The sequence below is a fragment of the Grampus griseus genome, assembly GCF_964374135.1.
Source record: "Grampus griseus genome assembly, chromosome: 14".
Taxonomy (NCBI): Eukaryota; Metazoa; Chordata; class Mammalia; order Artiodactyla; family Delphinidae; genus Grampus; species Grampus griseus.
In genome coordinates this window covers 73315023-73325481 of record NC_139008.1, presented here as the reverse complement: position 1 = coordinate 73325481, position 10459 = coordinate 73315023, and the positions used below count along the sequence as shown (strand labels likewise).

General features: G+C 56.5%; 1 protein-coding gene across 1 annotated transcript; it reads right to left on the bottom strand.

The window, feature by feature from the left end:
• Nucleotides 1-4542: 4542 nt before the first annotated feature.
• On the bottom strand, nucleotides 4543-10066 carry KCNK15 (potassium two pore domain channel subfamily K member 15; the record flags this gene model as incomplete). Its single annotated transcript, XM_082671397.1, has 2 exons — nucleotides 4543-5258; nucleotides 9784-10066. The coding sequence occupies 2 exons, from the start codon at nucleotides 10064-10066 to the stop codon at nucleotides 4543-4545; spliced, it is 999 nt and encodes a 332-aa protein (XP_082527523.1).
• Nucleotides 10067-10459: the final 393 nt, after the last annotated feature.

Genomic DNA, 10459 nt, shown 5'->3' with positions numbered 1-10459 from the left:
GCCACCTTTGCCCAGCCGCCCACTCCCCATACCCCCCTCATTACCCAGTCCTGCTGTGTAGGGCATAGTCCTGGTTAGCCGGGTAGGGTTAGTGTGCCAGGCCCTGTGCCTGCTCTTAGCTCACATAGAGTCCTTACAGAGTCCCCAGACGGGGCGAGAGGAGATGGAGTGCATTCCAGGAGACGGCCTTTCCCTCCTCGATGGCCTGGCCTGGGCCTCGATCTGGAGCCTGGTTCACACGGGAGGCTGCCCCCCAGCCCCTGCTGCCCCCCTTCCCCCTCCCCTCCCCTCCCCTCCCCTCCCCTCCCCTCCCCTCCCCCTCCCCTCCCCCTCCCCTCCCCCTCCCCTCCCCCTTCTTCCCCTCCCTTCTCCCCCTCCCCTCCCCCTCCCCTCCCCTTCTCCCCTCCCCTCCCCCTTCTCCCCCTCCCCTCCCCCTTCTCCCCCTCCCCTCCCCCTTCTCCCCTCCCCTCCCCTCCCCTCCCCCTTCTCCCCCTCCCCTCCCCTCCCCTCCCCTCCCCTCCCCCTTCTCCCCCTCCCCTCCCCTCCCCTCCCCTCCCCTCCCCCTTCTCCCCCTCCCCTCCCCTCCCCCTCCCCTCCCCCTTCTCCCCCTCCCCTCCCCCTTCTCCCCCTCCCCTCCCCCTTCTCCCCCTCCCCTCCCCCTTCTCCCCCTCCCCTCCCCCTTCTCCCCCTCCCCTCCCCCTTCTCCCCCTCCCCTCCCCTCCCTTCCCCTCCCCCTTCTCCCCTCCCCTCCCCTCCCCCTTCTCCCCCTCCCCTCCCCTCCCCCTTCTCCCCCCTCCCCCTTCTCCCCCTCCCCTCTCCCTTCTCCCCCTCCTTCCTCCCCCTCCCCATGTAGGGTTGTAGCCAGAGCTGCCCATGATACTCAGACGTTCTGATTTATTACCCTTGGTACTGATTTTATTTAGGAAGCACTCCTGAGGCTGTGAGCCTTGGCAGAGGGGGCCTGGGCTCCATCAGAGGAGGTCGTTTCCCACTGGGGTTGCCCGGCTGTGTTGAGACCCACCTTCCTCCCAGTCCCCCTCTAGGCTGTTGACCAGGTGATTCCTTCCACCTGGAGCCCCCCCTCCCCTCAGCCTGTTTGAGCCCTGGGCACCCTTTAAAATTCTGGAGGAGGTATAGCGCCCCCATGCTCTGGGAAGGGGAGATGGAGGTCCCCTTTGATCCAGGAGGCCTTCAGACCTTCCTGGGATTGTGGTGGCTGGAATCCCAAGGCTGGGGCAGGAGGCAGCCGGCTCTGGAGGCCCAGAATCAGCGCCTCCCCCGTGTGTTTTTTTTAAACCAGTGTGATTTTTCTGCCGTTCGTTTATTACTCACCATTCGTAATATTTTGAGCCAGGAGAGCGCCTTCTCTCTCCAGCTGTCACTGCTCTGGTAGTTCAGGGGTAGCTTTTCAAAGACGGGGCGGAGCCTGGCTGTTTCAACCAGAGGGGAGGGGGTGTGGTCTGTGCGCCCCAGCGTGATCCTGCCCTCGGGTGTCTGCACAGCCTTTATAAAGAGAGAGAGCGTGCTCCAAAGCAATAACATCCAGAGGGTGGTCACCGAGGGCCCCCCTCAATGACTTTCTTGTTTGTTCTGTGAATTCTCAGCTCACCTCCTGGAGGGGTGGGCTGGGGTGAGGGCTGGAGCCCTCTTTCTTTGTATCATCGTTGTGAGCACATGGCCACCTTCCAAGGGGCCCCGACCATTTGGCGTGGGAACCACCGTCTGTCCTCACCAGGGGATGGGGGTTTGGGGAGGGGTGACTATTCTCATCATTAGCTTTGGGGAACCATCAAGCCTGCTCCTGTCTGATCCTTTGCCAGCTCAAACTCCCCCATTTGGAGAAGAGCAGAGAGGGTGGAGTTGGGGGCATTAGGAGTCGGGGGGCTGGGGTCTCCAGGGGACAATTCTTTTTTCAATCCTTGGGCCAAAGGTCACATGCAGGGGTATGGTGGGAAGGAGTCATCTCCACTTTCCTTCTCCAGAATCTGCCTGTCGCACTAAAGCGAAAGGGGCTTTGGGACCATTGGTGAAATCATTTCCATTTTACAAAGAGATCCCAGGCCTCTGGGGTCACCCGTGAGTTTATGACACCCCCAGCCGGGGCCTCCTCTTCCCACCAGAGGCTGAGCTGGAGCCACCATTTCCCACAATATTTCCTCCGCTCTCTCTGTGTCCTTCTCCCAGGGGCCTTGGAGAGATGGGCAGGGCCAACTGTAGCCCATCTGAGAGGGGAGGAAACTGAGGCTCAGAATCAGTAAGTGACTTGCCCAAGATGAGACCCCTCAGCAAGTGAGCCAAAACCAGGGCTCTACTGTCCCTCCTTTGTGGGACAGAAGACCGTCGCTCCAGGGCACATCTGCCATGATAAATATTTGACCTTGAAGCCCTGGGCCACCCAGCCCTGCTTGGTTCCATCTTGATGGGCCAATAACTTTTCTGGCCCCGGGTTTGGAGGAAAGGGTTGCCATAGAGACCTCGCTCTCCTGGGGTTCTGGCCTGACTAACTGAGGCTGTGCAGGATTTGGTCCAGGCCTTGATGTCTAAGTGGGGACTCCCGCCAAGGGGCCACAACCCCTCCGAGACCAACCTGAGGGAGGCAAGACACTGGTTCCTCCCTGGGGCTGTGCGGGAGTGAGCTGGCTGTGGTACACCTCATCTTAGGGAAATCCTCACCAGACCTTCAGATATAATAACAGCTGATCTTCCTGTAGTGCTTTTCAAACTTTTTTTGTTTTCAAAGTGCTTTTACCTTGCGTGTAACCTCACAAGAGCCCCTGGGCAGTCGGTGGGCACCTGTGTTATCAGCCCCATTTTACAGACGAGGAAGCTGAGGCCCTGGGAGGGGGAGGCACCTGCTAAGGTCCCACTGTGAGCTGGTGGCTGAGCCTGGATGAGAACTCAGTTCTCCAACAGTTCAGAGCTCTTTCTTCAACGTGGGGTGAAGCAGAGTTGAGGTCATGCACTTTACAAGCTGATCCGCCATCCGGCTCCTTATATCAGGAGCTCACGGGCACAGCTCAGCGTTCAGAGGCACCTCTGAGCTCCGCTGCCCTTGGAGCACGGCTGTTGCGTCAGGCAAGGCCACCTGCATTTATTTATTGAGCAGCAGCCCTGTGCCAGGCCCAGGGGACTGGGGTGCCCCACCTCCATCCCCCGTTGCCCTGTAATGACTCCTGTGGGCTCGGGGAGGCTCTGTCTGCATAGCAGCATCTCTTGAGTGGACGGGAAACGTTCATGTCCATGAGCTCATCTGACTCACAAACCCTGACAAGGGAGGCACTGACTGTGCCCGTTTGACGCATAGCTTCTGTGAGGGCAAAGTGGAGACTTGAACACGGGGCCTCAGGCATCACCTCTGGAGCCCTTTCACTCTACCACTGCCTCCTGAGGGGTGGCAGGAAAGCAGGACCCCTGGTCCTCAGGCCCACTCTCCACTCACTCACCTTTCCCCCCTTCCCTCTTTGGCAGCAGGAGCCCCTCAGGCTTTTGGGGAGGGAGGGTTTCCTGGGCCCCTGGGTTGGAGCGGGTCACGTTGCATTGTGTTCATGACCATGTAGCTCATGTTGAAAATTAAAGTTTTTGGCTTTTCTAACGTGGCTTGCTCTGCTGTGTGTCGACGCCCTTCTCTCTGGGACACTAAAGGCCCTTAGTTTTAAGGATCTGAGTGCTCCGGGATGTCAGCTTTGTTAACGTCTCCTTATGGGGCTGGGGCCTGGCCCAGGAACCCTCCCAGAGATGCATAGGAGGGAACAGGGTACTGGGTGAACCCAGTCATTTTACAGATGTGGAAACTGAGGCCCAGGGAGGGGATGAGACTCCCCGAGGTCACACTGTGGGTGATTGGCAGTACCCAGGTCTCACAGTTCCCAGAAGAGGCTGTGGTCCAGGTGTCCCCGTGACACGGGTGTCAGCAAGGCCCCCCCTTATCCCAAAGTGGGGCTGGCCAAGGACAAAGAGCATCAGATTTGGGGGTGGGGCCAATTCCACTCTGCGCGCCGAGTAAGAGAATGGGTAATCATTTAAATAGCGCAGAGATTTGCCCACTGGTGCACGCTGGACCGTAAATGTTGCCCTTCAGTCCGTCCGATCCCTGTGCTTCTCGTAGTGGGAGCAGCTGGCCTCACTGGTAGGATTCCAGTGTTGGAAGTCATGCATTTCCCCACAACACGGAAAGCCCACCTCTGCACACAACAGACAAATGGGCACCTGCTTCCGTTCCGCAGGGCCAGCTAGGGACATGGGCCTGTGGCGAGCCTCTCCTCAGTGGCGGGTGTGGCCACGCCTTCTAAAACAATTTGGATCACAAGTGGTTTGCACCTACAGGGCGAGTTTAGAGTCATGCTTGTGCTTATGATGCGACTTTAATACATTTTTGGAGAGGAGGGAGGGGCTTGCCACAGAAGGAAATGAGAAACTACTCGTGGCAGAGGACGGCATTGAGGCTACGGCCCCTCACCCCTCTCCGAGGTCTGGGGAGGGTCTACTGACAGGTGAATCCAGACCTTCCGGCTCTAGGATCGACCCCCAGCCAGGATAGGGCTGTCAGATGGACTTACGCCGGGCCAGGGGCCTGCCTGCCCTGCAGCCGCCGCCGCCGCCGCCGCCTCCAGCCCCAGGGCTCGCGGGGGGCGAGAAGCCCAGATTGTCGCGGGCCCGCAACTCCAGCTGGTGGATGCGGTAGGAGATGGAGGTGGAGCCGGCGGGGTGGGCGGGGCGGCGGAGCAGGGCGGGGCCTCGGCTCTCGGGCGTCCCCCGGCGGAGCGGGCGGGCAGCACGCTCGGGCGCGTCCGCGCTGGCCGCCAGGAAGCGCAGGACCACCAGGTTGAGGAAAGCGCCGATGACCGTGAGCCCCAGGAGGATGTAGAGGAAGCTGAAGACCACGTAGGGTGGCTTCCTCTGCAGCGCCTCGTCGTTCTGCAGCGCGACGAAGTCGCCAAAGCCGATGGTGGTGAGGGTGATGAAGCAGTAGTAGTAGGCGTGGAAGAAGGTCCAGCCCTCGAAATGCGCGAAGGCGGCGGCCCCGAGGGCCAGGGTGGCCGCGCACACCAGCAGCCCGGCCACCACCATATTCTCGGTGGACACGTGCGGCCGCCGCAGGCCCAGGCAGCGCTTGGCCGCCAGCAGGAGGCGCCGCATCAGCGCGTTCAGCCGCTCACCCAGGCTCTGGAAGGTGACCAGCGTCAGGGGGATGCCCAGGAGCGCATAGAACATGCAGAAGACCTTGCCCGAGTCCGTGCCCGGCGCGGCGTGACCGTACCCTGAAGGTAGAGAGGAGGGGAGGGTTGATGAGGGTCCAGCTCCATCTCACACTCTCGCCCGCTGCCGGGTCTCTCTCCCCATCCCCCATAGCCGGCAGAGCATCTTGAAATGCTAGTTCGGACTAGGTCGTTCCCCGGCTTTAAAACCTTGCATGGTTACTCATAAGCGACCCAAATTGTAAACAATCCAAACGTCCCTCAGCTGGGGAATGCATAAACAACTGTGGTACATCCATACAGTGGAATTCTTTTCAGCAATACGAAGGAATGAACTACTGTTTCCTCAGCAACAAAGGATGGGTTTCAAATGTATTCTGCTGAATCAAAGGAGCCAAGCTCAGAAGGCTACCTATTGCATGGTTCCATTTAAATGACATTCTGGAAACATTGTGGTAAAACTATAGGGACAGAGAACAGATCTGTGGTTGCCAGTCCTCAGAGTTGGAGGTGGGGTTAACTAACTAAAAAAGGGCATGACAGGGGACTTCCCTGGCGGTCCAGTGGTTAACACTCTGCCCTTCCAATGCAGGCAGCGCAAGTTTGATCCCTGGTCAGGGAACTAAGATCCACATGCTGTGCAGACAAAAAAAAAAAAAAAAAAAGGCATGACAGAATTTTGGGGAATGATGGAAATGTTCTATGTCTTAATCGTGGCTGCAGTTACAAGACAGGTTTTCATTTGGCAAAATCCGCAGAAGTGTACGCTGAAAAATAGTGAATTTTAATGTCTGTAAGTTGTGCCTTGAAAGAAAAAAAAGCAAAATCTTTTGTGTCTCCCCAGTCCCCACAGGGTAAAGTCCCAGTTCTCAGGTGATGTCCAAGCTCCTTCATGATCAGGACCCCCCTCACCTCTCCAGCCTCGCCCCATTTTGTTTCCCCAACCAGTATGTCCTTTTCTTATGGGTCCCCTCCCCACCACGATCTTCTCCCCCTGTCCCAGTCCACGTTTCCCCTCCCAGATCCTGCTCCAAGCCAGCTCTCACAAAACACCTCTTCAGTCGGGTGGAGCTCCTCATTGAGTCCCCTCAGCCGTTGTAGGGGACGTAAACATGAGTGGGCTTCCCTGAGTCTTGGCACACCGTGCTATCACCATGGAAATAGTGGATATGTGTGTCTTCCAGGATTGAGAAGCGAAAGCTTTCATGGTATTTTCAAAGGGTCCCATAACCCAGGAAAAGTCAGGTGGCCCTTCCCCAACAGAATATGCCTCCTGTAGCAAATTAGCTCCATCTGCCAAAATGTAAATACACCTCTGGCCTGTGCAGTTCCACACTGAGGAAGGTAGTCCTCCAAAATACATGCACGTGCAAAGTGATGTATGCATGTGAGTTGTCGTTGCAGCACTGTTGGTCATAGTGAAAACTGAGAAACAGCCTAAGTGTCCCATCAAAAGCAGCCTGGTTAAATAAGCCACAGCGCCATTCAGACGATGGCTGTGGTTCCCACGGGGGGCAATTTTGCCCCCCGAGGGCACAACTGGCAATGTCTGGAGACATTTTTGGTTGTCACAGCTGGGAGGTGGTGGCTGTGTGCTACCGGCATCTAGTGGGTACAGGCCAGGGTCCCGCTTAGCATCCTTTGGTGCACAGGACAGTCCCCACAACAAGAATAGCCAGCCCAAAATGTCGCCGGTGCTGAGGCTGGGGGGCCCTGCTAGTCCGCCATGGAAAAGAGGACACAATTCTTCAGGGACTGATATAAAAACATCACCAAAATATATGAAGTGAGAAAAGCAAGAGGCAAAACCGCATGTATAATATAATATAACATGTTTGTGTGTGTGTCAAAGGAATATATGGAGAAGATATTAGGAAGGATCCTCAAAAAACTGATAACTGCATTTGATCCAGGGAAGGGATCCAAGGGTTGAGGGACAGGGAGAGAGGGAGACTTCCTTTTCATCCTATACCTTTTGTACCCTGTGTGCATATATAACATTGGAAATGTCAACCATATATATATGTGTGTGTGTGTGTGTATATATATATATATATATATATATATATATATATATATATATTTAAAGATCTATGGCTCCACTGCCATGTTTTTACTTTATGGCCCTATCAGTCTGCCTCTATCTATTTGGCGGCGGGGTGGGGGGGGGGACTCTGCTGCCACTAGACAACCGTGAGGTCCGTGAGGCGAGAGACCATGCTGGTCATTTCTCTGTGTCCCTGGTCACCAGTGAATGCCCTGCACAGAGCCTGACACAGACTAAGGGCTCAATGAAAGTTTAATCATCAATGATAGGGACTTCCCTGGTGGTGCAATGGTTAAGAATCTGCCTGCCAATGCAGAGGACACGAGTTCGAGCCCTGGTCCGGGAAGATCCCACATGGCGCAGAGCAACTAAGCCCGTGCGCCACAACTACTGAGCCTGAGCTCTAGAGCCCGCGAGCCACAACTACTGAGCCTGCACGCCACAACTACTGAAGCCCACGCACTCTGGGGCCCGCATGCCGCAACAACAGAGCCTGCGTGCGGCAACTACTGAAGCCCACGCGCCTAGAGCCCGTGCTCTGCAACAAGAGAAGCCACTGCAATGAGAAGCCCACTCACCGCAACAAAGAGTAGCCCCCGCTCGCCGCAACTAGAGAAAGCCCGCCCGCAGCAACGAAGACCCAATGCAAACAAAAATGAATAAAATTATTTAAAAAAAGAAATGAAAGAAATAATCAATGATAATAATAATAGACCAGATTGAAGGAGGTGCTAAGTGTGAGACAGAGGAGCCGCTTTAGGAATAAGAGGCCGGACGGTACTGTTTCGAGCTGTTTGGGGGTATGTCAGGTTTTGACAGAAAGAAAAATGAATAATGGTAGTAACTAAACATGCTAGGTACTCTACATGGATTATTTTATTTAATTGTCCAGTGACTGTATGAGATGATATTATCCCCATTTTACAGATAAGGAAACTAGGCTCAGAAGGAGGAAGCTGCCCAAAGGTCACAGGGCTGAGCTATTAACCACTATCCTCCATAGCTTCTCGGTGCCTCTCTTCTGTCCTTACAGAGTTCAGCTCCTAGATTCTGGCGCCTGGCTCTCTCTGCAAGGCTGGCTTATGCAACCTGGACCACACAGCCAGTGCTGGCGCCCCCAGGTGGCCAAAAGAGGCAAAACTGCTGTTTTCACAGTCCCTTCCCCCCACCCTCCCAGATACAGGTCAGAGGGGAGCAGTCAGAAGAAGAGGCCATATCCAGCTGGGAGGACTCCAGAAAATGTGGGGGAAGGCAGAGGAGGTGGATAGGGTCCCACACCACTGGGCAGAGTAACAGGGAGGGTCTTAGGCTAGGCCAAGATAGGCAAGCAGGGGTGCCCACTTTGAACGGGAGCTGGGCCCACAGTTGGCAAATAATGAATTGTTATTATTGCTGATTAATAGTCGCTATCTAGCCTCAGGCCTGTGCTATGCATTTTACACACTTGATCTCACTTAAACCTGGTAATCACTCAGTGAGGTAGCAACAATTGCACTTTGTAGTTGAGGAAACCAGGGCTCAGAAAGGTACAATCAATTGTCAGAGAAGGCAGGAGGCAACAGAGATGAGAACAGAACTCTGGTCGATGTAATTGCAGAACTCAGGCTTGTAACTCCACTGCTAAACCCACAAACTCACATTGGCCTGCAAGAGCATTATGGAGGGACTTTCTCCACGGCACTGCAGGGTGGTGGTCTAAGCCCAAAGGGACACCTGGACATCCATAGCTGGGGCCTGGGGAGCGGCTGGCACCCAGCGTGGAGCCCTGCAGAACCTGCTGCTCTCCTTTTCTGCTTCCCCAGGCTTAGGCTCAGCAGGTACCAGCCAGACAGTAGCCATGGCAACGGCTGGCGGTCCAGATACTGCAGAGAAAGTGCTCTGGATCCCCGAGGGTGAGGTCCAAAGCTGGTGGTAATCAGTCATTCCTTCAACAAATATTTATTGAGTGTCTACTACCGGCTAGGCACTGGCCATACTGCAGGGACTAAGACAGAGTAGATGCCCATTCTCTTTTGTGTCATAATACAAAAAGCAATCTTTTTTTTAGTGCTTTCTATGTGTCAGGTCCTGTGCTAAAACTTTCTGCATATATTATCTCCTTAATGATAACTGTCTCACTACAGCCTTGAGATGGGGCCTATTAGCACCCCTATTTTATAGAGGAGAAAACTGAGGCTCAGAGAGGTTAAGCAAGTGGTATGAGGTCACACAGCCAGCGTGATGCAGCCAGGCAAGGAAGCAACTCCAGCCATTTAGGCTTCCGGCCCCATTCCATCCGTCTGCCAGCCCCTGGGGCGTTTTCTGACACTCCTGCGGGCCAAGCCTCTTGGCAAACGGGACCTACTGGCTCCTCCCAGCCTTGCCTGCGTGGAACGACAGACAGCCCATTCGACAGAGGGAGGCGAGTGAGGCTCGGCGAGCTGAAATGACTGGTCCAAAGTCACCCAGCTGGACAGGGGCAGAAGTGGGATTCAAACCCAGGGACGCCGCGGGCAGCTGGGGATGGAGCGAGCGCTGAGGGGAGGCGCCGGGGCCGCTCACCGATGGTGGTGATGACGGTGATGGCGAAGTAGAAGGAGCCGGCGAACTTCCACTGGCGGCCGGCGCGGTGCGGCTCGGCTTGCCGCGCCAGGCGCTCCAGCTCGCGGTAATCCTCGGTCGAGAAGCCGTACTTCCTCCGCAACTCGCTCCGCTTCTGGGCCAGCAGCCGCTTGCGGCCGCTCTCCGCCTCGGACTCGAGCGCGTCGAAGACGGCGGCGCCCACCAGCAGGTAGGACAGGATGCACAGGATGAGCGCGGCGGTGCGCACGCTCTGCTTCCTCATCGCTGAGCCCTGGGCCCCGCTCGCCGGCCCGGCACCCTGCCCGCCGCCGCCCCGTCCATTCGCCCCGACGGCCGGCCCGCGCCCCACGCGGCAGGAGCTAGGGCTGCTTGCGGCTGGGGTGCGGTACCCAGGGGCGGGGCCTCGGCGGGGCGGGGCGAGGAGGGCCGAGAGGGCTCCTGCAGCTGCCCCTTCCCTGCCGCCTCCCGCACACCTGCCTTTGTTTACCCGGTGGGGCCCCGGGGCTGAGGTGTCTGCAGATAGCGACAGTGGGAGCAAAGCGCCCAAAGCCCAGGTCTGCAGGAGCCCTGTCTCCACCACTATCTCGTCCTGTAACCTTGGGCAAGTCATTCATTTCTCCGTTTGGTCAGTCATCCAACAAATATTTACCAAAGC